The following is a 23,035-nucleotide window of genomic DNA, read 5'->3' on the forward strand; positions in this document are numbered from 1 at the left end:
CTTTACTCGCCAACTTGCTTCTTGGGCATGATGTTTTGTGCAGGAATAGAAACCCTAAGACACCCTGTAAACTATATTTCTGAATAAATTCGTTTGGCATAAGACTCAGGTTGTACAAGACCTCTTGACACCAGCTTTCCTATCTTATTTTCTGATACCTTGGTCACTCCTCTCTGGAACCTATCACTGAAGGACAACCTGCTGGTCCACATCCATTCTCAATTCTCTTACACCTGATCCACTATAATAAACACAAACAATTATCCCAACTGGATTCAGGCCCTCATTAAAAATGTGCTCAGAACTACTAAAATAGCTGTGTAATTGTAATAACCTTAAAAACAACCTGTTTGACAGGCAGTGGTGGCGCACGCCAGCCTGGTCTACAGAGTGAGTTCCAGGACAGCCAGGGCTACGCAGAGAAACCCTGTCTCATTAAAAACAAACAAACAAACAAACAAAAACAACAAAACCCCAACCTGTTTGACTCCCAGCACCTCAAAAATAAGTAACAATAAAATCCACAAAAACCCCCACTGTTCAAAATGAGATAATTCCCACTTCAGCACTCACTTTATAGAGAGAAGTAAAAAAGGAAAGAAAAGTAGAGGGGCCTGGAGAGATGGCTCAGTGGCTAGGAACATTTGTTGCTCTTTGACAGAGGATCCGAGTTCAACTTCCAGAACAGCCACATGGTGGCTTACAACCCTCACTTGAGTCCCAGGGACCCAACACCCTCTTCTGCCCTCCTAGAGTGTGGGGCAAGCACATGCAGGCAAAACATTCATACATGCAAAAATATAATAAAAATTTTATTTAAAAGAATGTTTTCCAAAAGTAAATATTTTTTTAAAAACCCTAAAAGACTCAATTTATTAAGCTTAACATAAGTGCCCATGCCTGTAATCCTAGCACTCAAGACACTGAGGCAGGAGTTCAAGGTCACCCTTGATGAACCAGTGTTTAACGCCTGAGTGCTGAGGCTTCCAGCGGTGCCCACAGTGGTATAGGTGTGTGCAGTCACTCAATAGGTTTTTACAGCAGGTGTTACTTAAACACCTCAGCACTGAGGAGTTCACTGCAGATCCTTACTAACTGTGGCTCACATTCAGGAAGCAGAGGTAGAACCTCACCAACATACTGGCTGGTGTCACCCTTCAGTTGTGCGTGTGATAGATTAGAAGCTACATAAGCAAACTCTTGAAAATGAGTGTAAGAAAGTATTTTTGGGTTCAAATAATATGTTCAATGATTTGTCCAGTTTGTTTCTCTTATGTTTAGCAAAATTTTTATTCTAATTCACTTAACAGCAAAGTAGACTCCTAAAATTTAATGATAACAGCTGAGTTTGAAGAGACCACGTGCGTATTTACAGTAGCATATCAGTCATGTTACCTAGAATTATATTTATTAATAAACTCACCCAGATCTAATTGAAAACACAACAGGACATTAGTTAGATGCTCAGAAAAGACAAGATCTTTGCTAGACTACCAAGTGAGGAAGAACCCTATCAATCAAAGTCCCTGATCCCCACTGAACAAGTCTTTCTTTTAAAGCATTTCTCTGCGGCTCAAAAAATGCTCAGGAGTTAAGAGCACTGGCTGCTCTTCCATAGGACCTGGTCTGATTCTCAGCACCCACAACAGTGATCAAATATCCATCTATGGGGCTGGAGAGATGGCTCAGTGGTTAAGAACACCGACTGCTCTTCCAAAGGTCCTGAGTTCAAATCCCAGCAACCACATGGTGGCTCACAACCATCCATAATAAGATCTGACGCCCTCTTCTGGTGCATCTGAAGACAGCTACAGTGTACTTAGACATAATAATAAATGAATCTTATAAGTACAGTTAAGGAAGATCAGAGGCCCACTTCTGGCCTCCCCAGGCAGTAGGCCCACAAATGATGCAGATATACATGCAAGCAAAGCACTCACACATAAAATAAAGATCAAGTTTTCTCTTTTATTTGGCTCTGCCTTCTCACACCTAAGGCTAGAAACAGAGGCCATGTACTTCCTTTGCCAGTGCACAGGACAGAAGGGAATAAACCTGCAGCTCTACTTCACTTATAATTTCACGGTGAAGCTAGGAGCAGAAAATGAATTATGCATACTATATCAATTAAATCACAAACAGCGCCAGCAAGCAGAGTAAGCATTGTTTGCTATTTTTACTCCAAGCTAACTGGACTGTATACAAGGTCCCCATGCTGAAGGAGGGCTCTGACTGAAAAGAGTCACCTGCTTGCAAGAGCTGGTCAAACATGTCCACAGAAGCTCTGACTTTTCTGAGTCTGATTCGCTCCTCCAGGGCAGCTTCGCTTACATCTTCAATCTGAGGCTCAAAGTACTCAGGCATTAAGCACTAGAACAAGAGGAGAAGTGAATGACTACGAACAGGCCAAGGTGGCAGGGTGACACTAGGCGAGGCTGTTCTGGTTCCTGTTTCCTACACCACGTAACACCTACATCTTAGTACAAAGCCCACAACAGAATATACAAGTAAGCGAGAAAGGCCAGTACACGTCTGCAGCCTGGACAGAAGGCTGTTTAGGCATCTCCTTGACTTGATGAAAATTTAAAAATATTCAAACATAAATTTTCACTCCATATTTTCAACTAAGGGCCTCAACCTGAGGTTGATCTAAATACTTTGCTTTTACTCCATTTGCTAATGTTTCTAATGTATTTCAAATGAGAACTCCTTTACTGCAAGTACTAAGCGAGGCACTAGGGATTCTAAGATGCTTTTAAAGGGACTGCTCTACCTTCAAAGCACTCCCATTCTAATGACAGTTAATGCTGTCAACATGACAGATTCAAAAATAGCCAAAAGGACCAGCCTCCGGATATGCCTGTGAGGAATTTTCTAGGTCAGGTTAACGGAGGTGAAATGTGACTGGGATCGTTTCACACAGGTTCTGGACTGTAGATAAAGAGAAAGTGAGCTAACCACTAGGATGCATGGCTTCGGCTCCTTTTCAATTATACTGTGACTAGCTGCCTACTGCTCTTGCTAAAATTCTTTCCCTACTATGATGGGCTGCATTTCCTTAAACTCTAAGCTGACTTACAACTTTCCTTCATTGCTTGTCAGGTATTTTGTCACAGCAGGAAAAGCAATCCACTCAGGGCACAGCTAATGGCAGAGAGCTTACAAGAGGGTCTATAGTCCATCACCAACACAGAACCCTCGAGACAGAGACAGGGCTAATTACAGCACAGTGTGCAATGACACCACCTCCAAGGCAGGAGACCCATGCAGCTTCCAGCAAGCACAGAAGCATTGCCAGCCAAAAGGGGGAGTGATGGGCCAACTACTGAGCATTCTACAACTGCCACTGTTCTCATATTCTTACTATACAACTGTACTGGCTTGCCAGTCAGTCACATAAGCTGCAGTATGAGGAGGACGGCTTGTCTGGGGGTGAGTTTGGGAAAGGAAGGAGAAGGGAGAGGCTGCAGGCAGGAGCAGCTGCCTAGGATGGCATTTCCCACTGCTACAGTTTAACTGACTGCAGTGGCTGCTGGGTGGACACTCTGCAGATACTGTACAATTCCTGTTCCAAGGGGTGTCAGAAGAGGAATGTGGGTAAGACAGACAACAATGCAAATGGAGTGCAAAAATGACCAAAACACCAAGTGCAGACTGTACAAGAGAAAAACGGGGCAAAGAACCCTCATAAAGACAATATTTATAAGGAAATGCCAGAAGCCATTAGAGGTCCCTGAAAAGGAACTGTCAAAGAGTAGAAGATTCACAAACAAAAAAGAATTTTAAAAGGTTAGCAAAGGTTCTCATTCTAATATCCTGGGCACTAAAATGGCTAAATCTGCTGTGGAAGTATGATTTAATTTGTATTCATACTACAATGTAAAAGACACAATCTCCTCTCCTTACCGGTATATGAGGCTCAGCTATATCCTTTTGGAAATATTTGGGATATGAATTAATAATAAACTTTGCTGCAGTCTCTCCAGACTTCTTTGCCAATAAAAATGAACGCTACATAAGAAAAATACAAATTAGCACTTACAAATAATTTAGACTCAAACAAGACTACACCCTCAGCAAAAATTGCTCCCTTTTCCCCAGGAAAAAGAATACAATAATACAAGAAGTCCCCAAAACAAGCCAAGTTACAGTACTTCACACATCTCACTTCTGAGTATGGTACTGATTTCAGGTCATGTTTTATATACACCACAGACACACATGGTTTGCTTAAGTGTTAGTTAAGACCTTAATACTAAAAAAACAAACAACAAAAAAAACTAAACCCAAAACCTTTTTCAGAAACAACTTAAATATTTTTTGATAAAATTAAGGTTCAGAGTCTACCAATTTGTCAGTATTTGTAAACTTTTCAATGTTTCTTATTTTATTTTAATAGTTTAGCTACTTATATATCCTTACACAAACCAGTAAGGCTTTTAAAAATTCCTAGACAAGTTACCCAATAGTACTCACAGACTCCAGAGCAGAGGTTGGTATGAGGTAAGGATCATCGTGAAATACATAAGGTGCAGCTGTAGGATCCTGTGGAAAGGGCACATTCATCTCTTTAGATTTTTGCTAAAATGTCTAAGCTTTAATGATCACAAGTTCTATAAAATAAAATTTTAATTAAGACAGGAAATGTACACGTAGATATAATCATGTGCCTGCATATATAAAATGAAAACACATGTCAGTAAGACTTTCCCCCAAGTTGGCACAACACAAAGCTGGTAAGTACAAACTCTCACGGCTCCATCTTAAAAGGTTTTTCCTTCTCTTGTTGCTAGGATAGAACCCAGGGTCTCAGAAATTAATTAGTAATCATTTTAGCATTGTGCTAATTCCTCAGTCTATTTCTTAGGATATCAGTGTGCTGTCAGGACTATCACTGTCTTAAACTCTAGTAAAGGACCCATGAATTACCTACTCCCACCAACAGCTTCCTGCAATAAGATTTCCTTCACTGCATAGTCATTATGTGCCCATGTGCAACTTTACTTGAAGGTTCCTTCTCCAGGGGCTTGAGAATGGCTAACCAGATCCAGCACTTGCCATGCAAGCACGAGGCAGAACTCATATAAGTATGGGATGGGTATGCCAGCCCTCTAGTTAGCCCACTAATTCTAGTGCTCAGAGTGCAGAAATAAGAGATTCCCAGAATACTGGCTAGTTAAACTAGCCTTTTTAGTTGAGCTCTTCGTTTGGCTGAGACCTTGGCTCCAATGAATCAGGTGGACAGTTGTTGAACAGTTAGTTCATTTGTCTGTAAATAGGCATCTGAAATGCTATTCAGAACTATGTGTGTCTCTTGGAAACTCAAACTCCAGCTCCCTAACCTATATAGTCACCTCACCTCCTGTTAGGGCGTTCTATGTGGACTCCACCTTAGTCCACGATGATTCCAAAGATTACGAGTTTGCACAACCATGCCCAGAAAAATCTGTATTTTGCTTTTTGTTGTTTGTTTGTTTTGGTCTATCCTAGAACTCATAATGCAGATCAGAGTGGCTTCAAACTCAGAGATCCTCCAGACTCTGCCTCCCAAGTGCTGGGATTAAAGGCATGTTCTACCACACCCATCAAAAGATCTATATTTGACCAGTGTATTACCACCAGCAGGAAAGACCCATGTCTCAGAGTCATATAAAGACAATGGCTGTGCACGGTTATCCTCAGAAACAAGCACCTGTTTTTTTTTAAAACTAATTTCTAATTTATTTAATTACTTCATTTCAAGAAGCTTTTCCAGTAATTAAAAATTATTAGTGTGAGGTGGACCTGGTGATGCACACCTTTAAAAAATTCTAACACTTGGGAGGCAGAAGCAAGAGGATCTCTGTGAGCACAAGGCCAGCCTGGTCTACATACCAAATACCAGGACAGCCAGAACTATGTTACAGAGAGAACCCGTTTCTAAAAGCAAAACAGCACAAACACACAACTACCAGTATGCTGCAAAAAACTACGTGGGCATCACATCCTAACCAGTCCTATGCTGGTCACTTCAAAACCTGCTTTCCCATTTTCCAAAGGAGAGATTGGATTAGTTTTCAAGAAAATTTCGAGCTACACAACAGTTTAATTATGGTGAATAAAGAGCTATAACACTGAATGTGTTATTAACCCTTAAAATCCTACTTACCCTGTTTACTGTGGATGCAAGTGCCTGAAGAACAGCCACTTTATCCCTAGAATAAGAACCACAAGTCAACCTTTATCAAGTCATTCTACTCTCAGAAGACACTGGGCATAAAAGAAGATGGACACTTCAGCTCTCACCTAGGGCCAGGACTTATTTCTCAAATCCACTACAACAGGAATAGGTGAGAAGCAGGCATGCCTGCAAATCCTATAATCTCAGAAGAGGGAGGAAGAGGCTGGACTGAAGTTTTGAGACCAGCTGGACTTCAGAGCTAGACTCTAACTCAATAATCAAGTGCTAGAGAATGGAGCTTAGAGTTCTTGTGGGGTAGACGCTCAGCACCACAAGCCTGGTTCTCCTGACAGATACACATTCCTCCTTCCCTTTGCTTCCTATGTACTTAACTGGTCTCTATTACCATTCACTACCCAGGAAAATTGACTTCCTCTCTCTCCCCATAAATCTACCTTGCTAACTTCCTTCAACCCACTTAGAGCACCTCTGGCCTCCTGCTAACTATCCAAACTAACGGCTCTTACCTCTACCCTGGAACAACTAAAGCAAAGCCACTACAGCGCCTCGCTTGTATCCTTACTATGGTGCCTGATGTCATATTGTGATCCTACCCAACATGATTTTCTTATCCCCAGAAAAAAAATTTCTTTAGGGACAGGGTGTCATGCAGTCTAGGCTGGCCTGAAACTCCCTGTGCTGCTGAGCATGGCCTTAGACTTCTGGTCCTCTTGCCTCCCCATCCTTAGTGATAGGACAGGCACGTGCCACGACACCCAGTTTCAAGCACTATCAAGAACTGAACCCAAGGCTTCGATTGTTCAAGGCAAGTTCATTTTCAACCCTCCATTTCCAGGAACTTAAGTAGATTAAAACAAAATAAAACAAAACAACAAAAACAATCAAAACCAACTTGGTGTCACTTGGAACGTGTTTACATGGGTTTCTATGATCCACGTGACTATGCAGATGTAACTAATGCCTTTAAATGTTATAGATAGCACGTTATCTAGACTGTTTCAACCTGCTCTAGAGCTCTTTGGGTACATATGCAAGTATTCCTTCTGCGTGGCTAGCCAGTAAGATGCAGATACTTTCTTAAATTCTGACCCTATTTCTGCCCAAATTATTGTTCAAATTTGTTCTTCCATCAACAAATACTTCTGAGCACACACTTTCACTCTTTGCTAATATGGAAGATTTTAAATTGTGTTTCTTGTATAAATCCTAGGTAGGCTGCTTGCCCTCTTTAAAATGACCTCATAATCTACACTAACCCCCTTCACTGTCTTTATCATGTCATCCTCATGTAAGGAAATCCACAAAAAACTAAAATCTATTCACGTTTTCTATGGCATTGTGAGATGTGGAAGATCACAGCTTTAAAGGACAAATTTGTAGTCTGAAACTCTACCAAGCCTACAAACCAGAGGACCCTACACCATTTCTTTTTATCCACCCTACACCATTTCTTTTTTGGGAGGTGGGGTGGGGGTGGGAAAGGCAGGACTGTACACAATAAAACGTAAGATATATGTAAACAAAGTAAGCTGCAGTCCACACAAAATTTGACATTTTTAAAATATAGTTTTCAAGTTACTTTTTTTCCTTTAGCCTCTCTCCCCCAGCTACACAGAAAAATAAAAGCACTCGTAGCTTATAAACTGAATTTTTAAAGGCCTTGACTTGCTAACCGTTTCTTATTTCCTAACATTTTCCACAGGCCTGTCTGAACTATCACCATAATCAACAATCATATTACATCCTGCCTTCCTGCACTCTTTACCTAATACATCTCACAAGAACTACCAATAGGAAAAAGGGAAATTTTAAATAAGTGGCTGGCTGGCCTGGGACTCGTGACAATCCTCCAACTTCTGCCCTGAGTGCTAGGACTACAGGAGTATGTCACTACAAAACAACACTCAATATATACCTAAATTCTGTCTATCTATACGGGTAAAATTGCATACATATAGGACTATAAGATACAACACAGGCAGGTGACAACTAGATTGTAGCACATTGTAAATACTCTTCCTGTTGCATTTCTTGTCGTTTTTCTGGATATAGAGGTGTGCAAAGGGGCGTACGCTGGAATGCTGTATTCACAGGTAACCCAGTCCCTACTCTTAGCTCCAGTGCTCTCTCATCCCTATTCTTGTTTCTAAAGACAGGGCATTACTGTATGAACTCAGTAGGTACACTAGTCCTACTATGCAGAGATCCCTGTGCCTCTGCCTCCTGAGACTAAAGGAGTATGGTACCATGGTCAGCCACTGTTCCTATTCTTATGCAGGGAAACAAATGAATCTAATCATATTTATACAATGATATCAAATAGCCACTCCAAATGAAACAAAAGTACACCTAATAGTTCACTTATAAATTAAATGTATAGTTTACACATAAAATTATATAACAAGACTTAAAAAATAACAGCTAACATGGTATTTGTCTATGTGCTAGGCACTATTTAAATCCTTATGTTTTATTTACAGTAAATACCCAATCACCTGGTAAGTGAATAGCAAAATACTCACCATGTTTTCTTTTTTGGAATGACTATTTCTTCAATCCCTTATGTAGAAAAAAAAATAAAAATAAACAATTTTCTAACAACACAAAGAAATACAATGTCTTTTCATTTTTAAAAACTTCTATTTCCATAGTTTTAAAAATACCTGTTATATCTGATCCTTCAACCTTTGGGAGGGATTCAGTTCCAGCATAAAATCTGCATTAAAAACAAAACAACAAAAATCCCACTGTTAGCACTGCTCCCTGATGGCCTCAGCTCAGCTCCTACCGCTAGCTCTGCTGACTCAGCTCCACCCGCATGCACACATTCTGAGCCACATTTATAGAGGCATTTAGATGTAGTGTAAACTTGTAACCCAGTTTTATTTATTTTTTTGTATTGGTCCAAAGACATCGTATGAGCTAATTATCCACTCTACAACTGACTTAAAACCACCTCCTATTTCCACCAGGCCACTGCATGAAGGATGTACAAAGAAATTACATAAGTATTTGCAACACCACCAGATGGAAAGAATGGGGTCAGACGTTTTAAGGCTTTCTGCTTTTACTAAAGTCTTAGCTTATTCTTAGCTGAAGGTTCTCATAACGTTCAGTCCATACTGGTAATATTAGCCTGCCCTTTATTTGTGAAAGATCTGTTACTTTGCCCTTTCTTTTTTGCAGGGTTAAAATGAATAAGGGGGGGGGGTGATAAAGAAATTTGTGTAGGGGCTTGTAGCGGCACTCACGGAAATGTAAACTTCACGAGAACAGGGCCCTAGTTTAAAGGGTAATTTTGGCTATACATAGTATTGCAACCAACCAATAAAAATTTTCCGAAAGAATTCCCGAACTCGCAGATCTAAAGATCACTAAATACGACGCTACCTCGTGTTACCCTTGAGAGGGCCGGGCCTCGACCATACAAATGCCTTTGCATCTTACCTACTTTCACGACTCTCAGGGAAATGCAAGACCAAAATGACTCTGGGTCTTCTTACCTGCAACAGACCTTCGGTTCACACACACCCGTCCCCCGAGTGGTCTGCAGCAAGACAAGCCCGCTGCGAAAGGACAGGCGGCGAGCTGCAACCGCCGCCGCCGCCATCTTTGGACTCTTCGCGGAGCACGTCGGGAACGACCTCCGCCTCCAGGGTCGAGGGGCGGGGCTGGCGTGGAACGTCTCATCTCCAAACGGGTGGTCACAAGGTCCTGTTTGGCTAGACTAGCAGCGGAACGCTCAGTACACATCGTTCACCTCGAATAAACTTACTTGAAATGCTGTTCTAAAGTCTCCTGTGTAATTTTGCTTTTAAACTGAAGGAGGGTTTTGAGACAGTTTTCTTCCACTCCTTACCCACCCCGAAAGCAAAAATGAACTCGTCCAAGCCAATTTGCCAAGCCGCGGTTCTCGCACGCAAGCGCAGTGGAAAAACACATGGTGGCTCTGCGCTACAAGACTCAAGTGGCGTTCTCTGCGGCTGACTGGAACTTCTCTCGTAGTGACGGACCTCAAAACTGACTCGGAAGATGCTGGCCTCCAAGCACACACCATGGAGGCGGCTTCAGGGCATTTCCTTCGGAATGTATTCGGCCGAAGAGCTCAAGTAAGGAGTTAGTGGGATGCGTGTAGAACAGGGTTGTGGAAGTTGGAGCTGGGAACTACGATTCCCAGAAGGCTTTGAGCCGAGCCAGTCCGGGGGCGGCGGGGTCGGGGTGGGGGGTGGGGGGCTGGCTGCCTAGTGCTTGCTTGCTGGTAATGGGAAGGAATGCGCTTGCTGCATTTTCATCTGTTCATCTTCCTCATTAATCAACTAGTTTTATGTCATTTATAATCACATTACATCACACGCTTATCAACTTCCTAATTAGTCTCCTCTGGTCCAAGCGATGATGAACTTTTAAATCTTGGATCAAGACCCTGGCTATGAAGTCCTGGGGACTCTTCTCTAATGCTTTTTGATCACGATAGCATACACGCTTCTTAGACTCCCATTAATAACTCAACATGCATTAAAAACTCCCAGCATTGCCGGGCAGTGGTGGCGCACGCCTTTAATCCCAGCACTTGGGAGGCAGAGGCAGGCGAATTTCTGAGTTCGAGGCCAGCCTGGTCTACAGAGTGAGTTCCAGGACAGCCAGGACTACACAGAGAAACCCTGTCTTGAAAAAACAAACAAAACAAAACAAACCCTCCCAGCATTCAGGAGACAGAGGCAGGAGGATCTCTGTGGGTTCGAGGCCAATCTGGTCTTACAGAGTCAGTTCCAGAGCTTCGTGGACACAGAAAACCCGTCTCGAAAAATAAAAAAACAAACAAACAAAAAGGTAGACCACACTGGTAACATCAGCACTACCCCCTCTAGGACACATCTTGCCATTGCAATCTCCATATGTAATCAGTCAGTCTTCATTTCCCTGCCCCTGCCGCATGGTAACCACCTGTCTACTTTCTATTTCAGTTATTCTGACTGTTCAGGCCCCTATTCAAGTAAAAGGAGTCAGTCAGCCCCGACTTCTTGTAACTGGCCAATGCATTTAGCATACTGTCCTCAAAATTATAGATAAATAGATCAGAACTTCCTTCCTTTTTAGGGTTAAGTAAATAGAACATGATATAGATAGATAGATAGATAGATAGATAGATAAATAGATCAGAACTTCCTTCCTTTTTAGGGTTAAGTAAATAGAACATGATATAGATAGATAGATAGATAGATAGATAGATAGATGTGTGTGTGTGTGCGCGCGCGCGTACATGCCGATTCATCAGCTCATCTGCTGATGGACATTTGGGCTATTTCCAATTTTTGGCAATTGTGAATGAGGCTTCTATTAAAGTGTGTACACACCCAGACTCAGAATTCCTGGTTTAGACATTAATGCCATTTTTAACCTTTTGAGGAAGTTAATTCAGTTTTTCATAATTTCAGCACCATCGTATGTTCCCATCAATCATACATAAAGACTCCCTCTTCTCCAAGTCCTTTCTAGCTGTGTGTTTGGTTTGTGTGTTTGTTTTGATCATACACTGATGGGTTATGGTATCTCACTGTGGTTTTGACTTGCAATGATTTGAAGAATGCACACATCTTTTCATATGTTTTTGAGCTTTTGTGAATATTCAGTGGCACTATGAATATTTAAGTCCTTCACCGCCTGTGGTTTTTAGGAACAGCAAGGGGCCAAGGTGACTGGAATAAAGTGAGGTAGAGACCAGGAACCCCCACCCCCAACCCCCATGTCATTTTAAGGGCATAGCCTTTACTCCGAAGGAGATGGAAGGCTACCAGTTCTAACTTGACTAAAAGGAGCATTAATTGTTTAGTGCCAGATCCCAAACTTTCAGCACTGTCTCATCAAGGGAAACTTTTGTAGGACGGCAGTTCTCAACCTGTGAGTTCCGAGCTCTTTGTGGGTCAAATATCAAACACTTGCATTGCAATTCATAAAAGAAGCAGAACTATAGTTATAAAGTAGTGATGACATAATTTTAAGTTGGGGGTCACCACAACATAAGCAACTGTATTATGCAGGTTGCAGCATTAGGAAGACAGAGAACTACTGTTGTGGGTTATAGAAAGTATCCTTTTTCCAAGAGCAGACTCCTAGGAAGGTTGTGAGGGTGATATTTGCTTGGCTACATTTTCACTTCAGAATAGATCTGACAGCTGTTGGAGGGTGGACAGGAAGAGGAAGGAAGGACAAAACATGATGGGAGAACTGACCTAGGGCAGTGGCAGGAGAAAGAAAAGGTAAAATGTGATATGTAGGTGACATAGCAGATGCCTGATAGAAACCAGGTGTTAGAGTGGAAAGGCAGTTCCTTTTAGTTTGTGAAAGAGAGGGTATGTGTTGTGGGGGTTTGGGGCTTTTTTTGGTTGGTTTGTTGTTTTTTCGAGTCAAGGTTTCTCTGTGTAGCTCTGGCTGTCCTGGAACTCCCAGATGTCTGCCTGCCTTTGCCTCCTTAATGCTGAGATGAAAGGCCTTTGCCACCAGCGCTCGGCTCAGTGTTGTGTACTTCGTACCATTGAACTGCGCTCTTAAACATGGTTAACATGTTAAGTTTTATGTATATTTCATTGCATTTTCAAAAATTAACAAGACAGCTAAGTAACTTGTTTAGCATTACTGACTCCATGCTGGGGGAAGAGACCACACACACACACACCTTTGAGTTAGATAACGTGTCTGTTGACATTAGCTTAGCCAGAGAAAGGTGACCGACCATGTTGATAAGAGTGAGCCACAGCTGCAGAGCTGCCTCTGTGTTCACAGTGGCCTTGACCCTGGGAGTCTCCCAGCTCTGCACAGCTTTGTTCTTTGTGGACTGCTGTCAGTTTACCTGACCACACAACTCAACCATTTGTTGTTGTTCCCCCTAGGGTGCAAAATCGGGATGGTATCTTTGCCCTACATTTATTTTTCTAACCTGGACCTGGGTCCTGAAGAGGACCTGCGATGATAAAAGCTGGGGTCAGGAGGCCTTGTACAAGCTATGTCTAATGCCAAGCAAGTTTAGGGAGTACAGCATCTACATACTATTTATAGATTGGGGGGAGGAGCGGCCAAGGTCAACAGAGATCTAAGTTGGACCATGTTGGCAAAGAGAATACTGGATACCTCAGACACAGCTACCATAGGACTGGTAACCATAGCCCAGAGGGAAGGGTTGGGTCCAAAGAAGCTGCAACCTTGACCCCTTTGGGGCACTGGCTCCTCCCCTAGAATGGCTTTGTCACTCCCTGACAAGGACATCAGGGCCTGCCTCTGAGAAAGTCTCAGGACAGCCTGGCTTCCCTCAAACTTCTAAATTAGGAGAGATTTAAAAGGCAAAATTGGCTTTGTAAAAGTATATTTATGTAACATATAAGGAGACTTTCCAACTGTTGCTTTGCATGAACACCCAAATACAGTTGGGTAGAGCACATTTTGCGTGTTTGTTGTTTACTGTCACATTGGCACAGTGGCATGCTCTTGGTGGGTACAGGGCAAGTTATTCGACAGTTCCATTAAACAAAGTGAAGAAACCTTGCACCAAGTAAGTTCTGTTTCTTTATGATTTTATTTGTGTTTCATTTTCTTGAATCGTTATTCTGTGCACAGGAGTTATTGTTTGACATTTCCTTCATTGAACAAGTTGGGCTTTTAGTCAGGTCTGGCTTATAACCTGCCTCTCCCACTTCAACCTCAGAGAAGTCAATAACTTGAGCTTTCCCTGGGTCTTTCTTTAATCTCCTCAGGAAGTTAAGTGTTAAATCCATTACAAATCCTCGATACGTGGACTACCTGGGAAACCCTTCAGCAAATGGCCTGTATGATTTGGCTTTGGGTCCTGCAGATTCCAAAGAAGTATGCGCTACCTGCGTGCAGGACTTCAACAACTGCTCTGGACACCTGGGCCACATTGATCTCCCGCTCACAGTCTACAACCCTTTCCTCTTTGATGTAAGTGTTGCCCTGGGCATGTGGGTCTTGGGACTTAGGAGGTTGTGGGGATCACCTCTTTCCTGTTCCTGTCTCTTTAGAAAAAAGATCCTTTATGGACCTAGAAACTGTACACCCTGAGTGTCCATTGTCCAAAATGCTTGAGGTCAAAATTGATTACAAATTCAGATTTTAGAATGCTTATAAGCTATGTAATGGTGATATTGTAGGAAGGGAATGTTGCAGGATTTTCCTGTCCAATCACATTAGGGCAGTGGCAGGCCTGTGAGTGGACAGGAAAAGGGAGGCGGAGCTAGGAATTGGGGAGAGCGATAGAGAGGTAACAGGAGGAGGAGAGAAGCCAAAATGGAGGCAGACAAACAGGAAGAAGATTCTGATCCCGAGTAGTTTTTTTTTTTTTTTTTTTTTTGGTTTTTTTGAGACAGGGTTTCTCTGTGTAGCCCTGGCTGTCCTGGAACTCACTTTGTAGACCAGGCTGGCCTCGAACTCAGAAATCCGCCTGCCTCTGCCTCCCGAGTGCTGGGATTAAAGGTGTGCGCCACCACGCCCGGCTCCAAGTAGTTTTTAAACCACCACAAGTAGCTACGATTTTCACAAGGTTAGAATAATTGGGATGTAGCTTTTATCATTATCAATTGGCTCTGAAATTATTGTATTGGTATCTTGTAAATTGTGATCTTATTGTTATATAAATCTGATTGGATAATTAAGTTTTAAGAGTCATGTTTCTACCGGGTAACTAGGTGTTGAGATAGCTGATTGTGGGGTGTGTGGGGCGCTGTGTGGAAGCAAGATGAACTCGCTAGCTGGGAGAGTAGCTCAGCGGGGAGAACACGCCGAGCAGGACCCCGCTGGGACATAGTGTTGTGGCCTGCCAGTACCGGTACTAGAGCGGGAACACCGGCAGGCAGGAGAGATGGCTGGGCAACTTTTTAAATATTTCCTTTAACAACAGAACCCAAGTATAAACAAAGAATTCATTCATAGTTTATATACCTCATACACACAGTCTGATGGAACATAGTTTATATGTAACTCATATACACAGCCTGAAGAGAAGTATGTGTATTTCTAATGTGCCTACATCTTTACTTCAGTCCATAACCATGAAGTCAGGTGTTGAATTTGTTTGTATATCAGGGCTCAAGAAGTTGGGCATTTTAGAGTCTCAGATGAGGGATGTTTATCCTGTAACTTCAGCTTACCCTTCAGACTTACCCAGAGAATTTCAGTCTGATTCCAATTGAGAAAAGCTACAGCTTGATTCTGTTCATGGAAGAGGGAAAGGTTTAGTGAGCCCCCCACCTATCCGAGGCTCAGGGTCTGACCCAGGCTTTAATGCACTGATTTATCACCTTTTGAGTCTAGGGCTGGGTGCCCATCAGAAAGCCCTGTGGCAGTCACCTCCCTAGTAATAGAGGGAATCCGGTGCTCCTGAGGCCACTGGCTTTTCAGATAGCTCTGCACTGTGACGTTTTAGCAGGAGAAGCAAAGCCCCAAAAGGAAGACCAGTAACTTCCAAATGAAGCTGCTGTCTAGACGGCACTGGTGTATGTTCAGTATCAAGTAACCTAGTCCCCAGGAGTTCTTTTTGAGTTTTTCAGACTGCGATGCATATACAGACATAGTTTGTCTGTTAGCATATTAAAGAAGGCTGTTGTATTAGTTAAGTATTATAACTATTTATTGATGTAAAACAAAAAACATTTCTTTTCTCAGACCACGCATCCTATTATGAGTTTCAAATTTGAATGCTTTAAGATGAAACCATAAAAGAAAAATGTTTGTCTGGTTGTTAGAGTCTAAAAGCTATTGAGGCATAGAAGCAGAAGTAGAACTCTTAAGGAAATTCTTAAGGGAAGAAAAATCTCTTGTATGCACTGAAAATCACCACGGTGTCTCTGTCTGGTGCCCCGTTTGCTTTTGTCCCCACTCTTTAGAAACTCTACCTGCTGCTTCGAGGCTCCTGTTTGAGTTGCCACATGCTGACTTGTCCTCGGGCTGCAATTTACCTGTTGATCTCCCAGCTGAGGGTCCTGGAAGTTGGAGCCCTGCAAGCAGTCTACGAGCTTGAGCGAATTCTCAGCAGGGTAGGTTGTTAATAATGGAAACCAGGATATCAAGAGATGCTTATATGTTGTTCTTAAATGCCACCTAAGCAGTCTCCAGAATGTTTTGGCCCTTGCATGGTACAGTGATGCCAATAGCTAGATATTTTCCTGGGTCTGTATGGAGCAGTGGTAGAAGAGGCAGGTGACAGTGTACATGTAATCTTCCAGGCATATTATTCCTTGTCCAAGGGTTCCTTAAAGAAATGGCTATTATAACCCAGGATCAGAGAAATTACAGTAGTCTATGACATGCCATGCCAGACAGCAAGTTGGTACTCAAAGTCACCCAAAAGGATAGCTCAGGTGAGGGATTCACAATCGCCAAATCTGGGACAATCGGAACAAATTATGGCAGTAAATAATTATAATAGGAATTGTAGCTTACATTTCTCAAAACCTACTTTTAATAAGGGTTCTTAAATGCTTTTTAACCTCCCTTCTAGCCCACCGCCCACCAGAGGTAATGGAAAGGAAAGGTTAAAGGGCAAAGGAGGATGCGAACCTGTTTAGAAATAGTTCTTTGGAGCAAATCTGGTCTGCAGTGTCAGGATCCTATCGGCAGTTCAGTTCAAGTAGTCATACAAAGTGAGCACCACCCGACAGAAAAACTTTAAATCATGCGGCATGTTCTGCGCTGTGGTAAACATGATGCATTGCTTTGAGGCTTTCCTTCCACAAGGATGTTGGCTGAATTTTGCTCATGAGAGAACATCAGAATAAATCCTTTAACCTTCAAGAATGTAAAGGCTGTTGGTAACAAAGGAACTGCTCTATTCTGCGTCTGACAGTCTGCAGCTCTAAGAAGCACCTGAGAACTATTCTCCTAATGAGTTGACATCTGTAAGCTACAACAAGCGGCTCTAACTGACGCGATTTTTCAGTAAAAGATAAGAACTTTCAAGACTTGAATGGTGTCTGGGAGTTAGATGGTAGTAGTTTATTACTGCTAACTTTTTTCTTTAAAGATTTATTTATTTATTATATGTAAGGACACTGTAGCTGTCTTCAGACACTCCAGAAAAAGGAGTCAGATCTCATTACAGATGGTTGTGAGCCACCGTGTGGTTGCTGGGATTTGAACTCTGGACCTTTGGAAGAGCAGTCGGGTGCTCTTACCCACTGAGCCATCTTACCAGCCCTATTACTGCTAACTTACTGTTTGGATTATCATAGTAAGGTTTTATTAGATGGTATCCCTATTAAAGCCCTAGCTAGCCTGGAACTTGCTATATAGACAAGACTGGCCTCGAACTCAGAGAAGTCCTCCCTCCTCTGCCTACATGCCTGGTGCCTTGGAGGCCAGGGGAGAACATTGGATCATTTGAAACTGGAGCTACAGGAAGGAGGTAGCCACCCTGTAGATTCTGAGAATTGAACTCAGGTCTTGTGGAAGAGAAACTCGTGCGCCTAATTCCCGAACCATCTTCCCAGCTTCAAGAAGTTCTCTATAAAATGCCCTGAAAGAAAGAGTAGAAGATGAGAGTCCTACAGGCATTAGATAGGACAGTGCCTGCATTTCACATTTCATAGTAGTTCTGTGCTACCAGGGAGCCTTCAGGATATGATCTGGGAAAGCAGAGAAGAGCTGGGGTTTTCATTAGGCACTCAGCCCTCTAGGTGGAGATTCAGCCTAACAAGTCTGGACAGACTGTTGCCATTAGCAGAGATTCTCATCTTATTTGCTTCCAGGAGAACAAAGCTAAACAATTAATACATGGTTAGATTTGCCTGCAAGAAAGAGAATTGAGAGTAAAAGATGCTCCTATGCCTTTAGTTAGAGAAGTTATGTTTTCCTAGGATTTTTCTTATCCAAATTTTATCTTATTTTCATATCCTTCCTCCTATCTTTATTTTTTTTCTTCATAAATGTTCAAATAGACATGTAATTGTGTATACATTTGGCAGCCCTTGATGTCACTATATGTTAGAAACCCTCTCCTCTTCCCTTGTCCTAGGAGACTTACTTTTGATTGCTGGCGTGTATGCAAGGGCACGGCCACCTTCCTTCAGAGAGGGGGCTTCCTGCTTCACTCGGGTGGTGCTCCCAGTCTGAACCCTGCATAATTCAGGTTTAAAGCCCTGGTCTGCTTGTACAATTGTACAAGTGTTATTTCCTTTGGATCCTCGCCTTGCTGGGGCCGGGAAGTGGTGATGTCCCATTTGATAATCATCGTTGTACTCATTCTAGGTGTCCATTTCTGTTCCTGCATCATTTGGGGGCTTCAAAATGAAAAGCATAAAATTAACAAACTACAAAATGAATTTAGGGCTATAGTGCTTTCCACAGAGATGCATAAGGAATAAGGACACTTAGAGTCCCACCTAGGTGCATAAGAATAGTGAGTGACCCCCAGCTCACATTTACTCTGAGTGCTCTGCTCCACCACCAATGGCATCCCTAGCCCCGCTTCACTGATTTAAAAATGTAGCACAGTAACTCTGGATTTCTTTCCTGGATTGATCTCCGTCCTTGAAAAGGCCAGTCCCAGCCATGGTGCTCACCAGACACTTACTTTACTGTAGTAACACAGTAATTTTCCTCTCTTTCAGTTTCTGGAAGAAACTGGAGATCCTTCCGCCTTCGAAATTCAAGAAGAGTTAGAAGAATACACAAGCAAAATTCTGCAGAACAACCTCTTGGGGTCCCAGGGCACACATGTAAGTGACCAGCGTCTACCTGTGTAATGATCTGCTTTTAGTACAGTGACCACAGTTTCTCTATCCCGTCATCTGCACAAGTTCCTCGCTTCCAAGGGTAGACTTAGGTTTCAGTCCCAGCTCTGTCTCTTACGAGTCCCATGACGTTCAGTTCCTCACCTTCATGGCTATAGCGGGGCTGACTAGAGGGTTAGATGGCACTAGTTTAAGTATAGCATCCAGCAAGCAGCTGTGTTGAGAGCACTGTCTGCCTCGACCTCCACTCCATCCCCTACTCTGGACTTTCTCTTAAATCCCTGCTGTCTTCTCTCTCCCTGGAGGCGTCTGTGAAAGAATTCATTTGCTCTGAATGGATGGGGTAGGTAATCAGGTAAGAGGAGGCTTCAGACTGAACTCACTTTATGACCAGGTCTCATACCACTTAACTGGTCTAGGGCAGGGCCCCATGGGAGTTCCAGAAGCTTCTGGGGGGAACCTCTTTGAGGCCAAGAGAATCACCACTGTGGGACCCCGAGAGCCTCTGGGGAAGCATCAGGGAGAGCCCAGCTACACCCGAGGCTTGTCTTAAAAGCTAAATTAACCTGCACTTATTCCAAGCCCGCTAATGGGTTCATGATCTTTCTTAGTCACAGCTTCCTGAGAAAGCTTATGTTCTTGGTCTGATGTGATACTATGAGTGAGGGTCATGTTAAACAGTCAAGATTTGTCTAGAAAGATGACATTACAGTTAAAGACAGTAGTGACATTAACCCCCCTTTGATTTTCCTCACGTTTCTTCCAAGAGTTGCCCCGGAAGAGCTCAGAGTTGTTGCTGAGAGAAATGGCTCAGCAGTTAAGAGTGCCTACTGCTCTTCAGAAGCCAGGAGTCTGACTCCCCAGCACCCATGTCAGGTGGCTCTCAGCCACTTGCTTCAGAGAGATCTGATGCCTCTGTGGTCACCAACCCTCGCATGCACACACCACTGACAGACGTAACGTTCACATAATTTCAAAACAAAATTAAAAAAAAAAAGTCTACATTAATTTCTTTTCAGGAAGTACCTTTTTCTTAGTTGTGTTCTTGAAAAGCCTAATCCTGGCAAGTTTGCATAGGTTTGGGACAGTGACGTCCTTGATGTTCAGGCAGTGAGTATTAATCTGGCCTGCAATGAACAGCACCTGGATCCTGGCAGAGGCTTTGGGGAGCTGGAAGAGCTTAGCCAGGTCCTCTCCTCACCTCCAGCTCTGCTCTTCCTCCTGCTGCCTGCTTTGCTCATGCTTCTGCTGCTATTAACCAGTGTGTTCCTGTGTTCTTTGTGCCTTGGTGCGTTGTACCTGCTGGTCCATAGCTAACTATAGATTCTTGTCCGAGTGATTACTGATAGCGAGACTTGAACAATCTGTGTTCATCTGCTGTAGCTGACTTCTCCAGTGCCATACTAGGATATGGAGCAGATGTGAATTTTTAATTACTGTCAGTACATCTTTAAAAATACGTCCTGGGCTGGTGGGATGGCTCAGTTGGTAAGAGTACCCGACTGCTCTTCCGAAGGTCCGGAGTTCAAATCCCAGCAACCACATGGTGGCTCACAACCATCCATAACGAGATCTGACTCCCTCTTCTGGAGTGTCTGAAGACAGCTACAGTGTACTTAAATCTTTAAAAAAAAAAAAAAGTTGTATCCTCTTTAAAGTTGTATCCCTTTAGGAGCAGGTCTGTTCCTTTAGCAAGAGAGACCCGAGGGCAGTGTACATGAGAATGATGGGTTCTGTTATTTAGTAAATAAACCAAGAATGCAGAGATTGCCCGAGTGACAAATAAACCATAGAGTAAGAACAAGTACTGGCCCACATAGAGGTATTAATGTTTCCCGAGTCAAAGGCTCTGCATCATTGTCAGCGGATACCCGGCTTCATCAAAGACAGCATCATCTGTGTGCTAGGGAATCGGATGCAGTTGGCAATTTCAAGACCAAAAAGTGCATCTTGAGGAACATCAGTGCCTTTTCCTTGATGTTTGGTTTACCTTTAATAAGGCCACACAGAAAGCTATATGAAAGACTATTTTGTGGGACGCTTTTGTCAAGTGAGGGTGTATTTAGTTACTGTTTGCTGCTGCTGTGACGAAGGAGTTTTTCTGCACGTACTGCTCCAGTGGTGGAGCTGTAATGGCAGGAGGCCCCAGACTGAGAGACCAGTCTCCCAGTCGCAGCTGCAAGCATGAAGCAGAAAGCACACCGGAAGTAGGGCAGGCCCCCACTGATGCACCTCGTCCAGCCAGACCACATCTCCTGAAGCTTCCATAACGTCCCAGACAGTGCCACCAGAAAGGGACGAAGTAAGTGTTCAGATGCCTGGATTTATGGGGACATTTCTCATTCAGACCACCACAGGGCAATCTTCTTTAGTCAAATAAAAAGTAAAAAACCATTCATAAAATCCAGATTGGAGTCTCTTCAGAGCAGCACTCTGGTGCAGGTACAGCAGTACACATGTATAATCCCGTTTCGTGAGAGGCTGAAGCAAGGTGACAAATTTGAGACTAGTCTGGGCTACAAAGTGAGACCTTACCTAAAAATAAGTCATTCTAATATTCTCTGGCTTTTGAAACAGGTGAAAAATGTGTGCGAGAGCAGAAGCAAACTTGTCGCTCAGTTCTGGAAGACACACATGGCTGCGAAGCAGTGTCCACACTGCAAGTGAGTGCTGGCCCTCAGTCGTTCCCGTCCCCTGTTTGAGGTGGCCTTGGCCAGTCACTCAGCAGTGTTCCTGAATGTCTCACGCGGCTTTGTTTCTCTCTGCAAATCTCCCTGTGTGTAGGACGGGACGGTCGGTGGTTCGAAAGGAGCACAATAGTAAACTAATCATCACATACCCAGCCACGGTGCACAAGAAATCAGACCAGGAGGGCACAGAACTCCCAGGTAAGCAGCCGCGTCGGCCACGTTCTCACCTGTGGCTTCAGGTGCTTTCAGCCTCCTGAGGCCTCTGGGAGGGAGAGCTTGGGGAAGACCCACCCCAGGGCTGTCACTGGGAAGGGGCAGCAGCAAGGCCGTGCTATGAGAGTGCTTACAGGTGCCTACGTTCTCAAATCATTGGCTTTGGGTTGGGTGTTTTGAGACAAGATCTTAGGCTGATGTCAGACTCTCAATCCTGCCTTTTAGTGCTAGCAGGATGTGGTTGTTTCTTTGAAAGATTTTGTTTTGTTTTGTGATAGCGTTTCTTGTACTAGATACAGACCTTAACCTCCTGATCATGCTGAAATTCTGGGATTACAGGCATGTGTCACAACACCCAGCAATCCAAAGGTTACTGAATAAGAACTTTTAGTTTTGCCTGGCAAGTGTTTTAAGTATTTCACTATGTAGCAAGCAAGGATTTATTTTGAATAATATTTAAAAATTGAAAGAACTCAGTAAAACCTGAGGACTTCCTTCCAGTCACTCCTGACAGTTCGCCACGGTCCCTGTAGTCAGAGGTGTCTTATGCTCCACATTTGGGTCGTAGAGAAAAAGCCGGGATGAGCAACTTTCCTTTTTTAATGTGGTTTTTGTTGTTTAATTCTGAAATGAGAATTAAATAAGGTATTTTGAGAAGTCCTGAGACGAGTACGTGTTTTGCTGTGCGTGTACTAGACCCTCCGATTCCTTTTTTATCGTATATTCCGTATGCCAAGTCAGAAAAAGCAGCCTGAGCTTGCGGTTGGCTCTGGTGTGTGCCGTGAGAGGCTCAGAGAGGCCGCTTCTCAGACCTGTTGGCAGCTCACATAGTGGCAGTAGCAGAGGCCACCCCGAGCTGAGGCCACCACATCCATGACAATGCACAGCAGATAACATGGGTGAGCCTTGTCCAGGGCTTGGGACTATGGAGTAGGCAGGGAAATGCATTCCTGGGTACCCAGCCCATGCTGACTCCAGCAAGGTTTGCTGTAAATACAAATCTGTGCACTGGTTTTTGATAGACCTTTTATTGTAGAGCAAATTCAGGGTAGCAAGCACAGTGTGAGTTCCCATGAAGTCGTCTTCCAGTTGGTTCATTTGTAACCTTTTAGATCGCCGTAGGCATCCATCAGCACTAGGGTGGCACTGATAACTTACAAACCTAATTTGAAACTTGCCAGTTATTTTGCTCATGGCCTTTCTGTATCCTAGGACCT

The 23,035-nt window shown here is 43.2% G+C and overlaps 2 protein-coding genes and 1 pseudogene across 14 annotated transcripts in view; 1 reads left to right on the forward strand and 2 right to left on the reverse strand.

Moving 5' to 3' along the window:
• The window catches only part of Ptcd3 (pentatricopeptide repeat domain 3), a 28,136-nt gene extending 18,312 nt beyond the window's left edge, over nucleotides 1-9,824 (reverse strand). For 7 of the 13 annotated variants that reach the window (XR_001785166.2, XR_001785167.2, XR_001785165.2 and 4 more), the window contains exons 1-7: nucleotides 9,685-9,824; nucleotides 8,845-8,897; nucleotides 8,704-8,740; nucleotides 6,149-6,194; nucleotides 4,477-4,545; nucleotides 3,907-4,011; nucleotides 2,247-2,370 (exon numbers count right to left, since the gene is read on the reverse strand). Coding sequence is in view for 5 of the 13 variants with exons in the window: in XM_011241461.2 (XP_011239763.1) it covers nucleotides 2,247-2,370; nucleotides 3,907-4,011; nucleotides 4,477-4,545; nucleotides 6,149-6,194; nucleotides 8,704-8,740; nucleotides 8,845-8,897; nucleotides 9,685-9,791 (541 nt within the window). In the remaining 8 variants the exon portion in view is untranslated. The remainder of the gene's footprint in view (nucleotides 1-2,246; nucleotides 2,371-3,906; nucleotides 4,012-4,476; nucleotides 4,546-6,148; nucleotides 6,195-8,703; nucleotides 8,741-8,844; nucleotides 8,898-9,684) is intronic. The other 6 variants (NR_155284.1, NR_155285.1, NM_001362069.1 and 3 more) reach the window with 2 other exon arrangements.
• A 279-nt stretch (nucleotides 9,825-10,103) lies between these two features.
• Nucleotides 10,104-23,035, forward strand: part of Polr1a (polymerase (RNA) I polypeptide A) — a 70,383-nt gene continuing 57,451 nt past the window's right edge. The window contains exons 1-6 of the mRNA NM_009088.3: nucleotides 10,104-10,290; nucleotides 13,927-14,131; nucleotides 16,072-16,221; nucleotides 18,793-18,900; nucleotides 21,493-21,578; nucleotides 21,700-21,803. Of these exons, the coding sequence (NP_033114.3) occupies nucleotides 10,214-10,290; nucleotides 13,927-14,131; nucleotides 16,072-16,221; nucleotides 18,793-18,900; nucleotides 21,493-21,578; nucleotides 21,700-21,803 (730 nt within the window). The 5' untranslated portion in view covers nucleotides 10,104-10,213. The remainder of the gene's footprint in view (nucleotides 10,291-13,926; nucleotides 14,132-16,071; nucleotides 16,222-18,792; nucleotides 18,901-21,492; nucleotides 21,579-21,699; nucleotides 21,804-23,035) is intronic.
• On the reverse strand, nucleotides 19,952-20,895 carry Gm19078 (predicted gene, 19078; annotated as a pseudogene).

The sequence above is a fragment of the Mus musculus genome, chromosome 6 (assembly GCF_000001635.26).
Source record: "Mus musculus strain C57BL/6J chromosome 6, GRCm38.p6 C57BL/6J".
NCBI classification, from domain to species: Eukaryota; Metazoa; Chordata; class Mammalia; order Rodentia; family Muridae; genus Mus; species Mus musculus.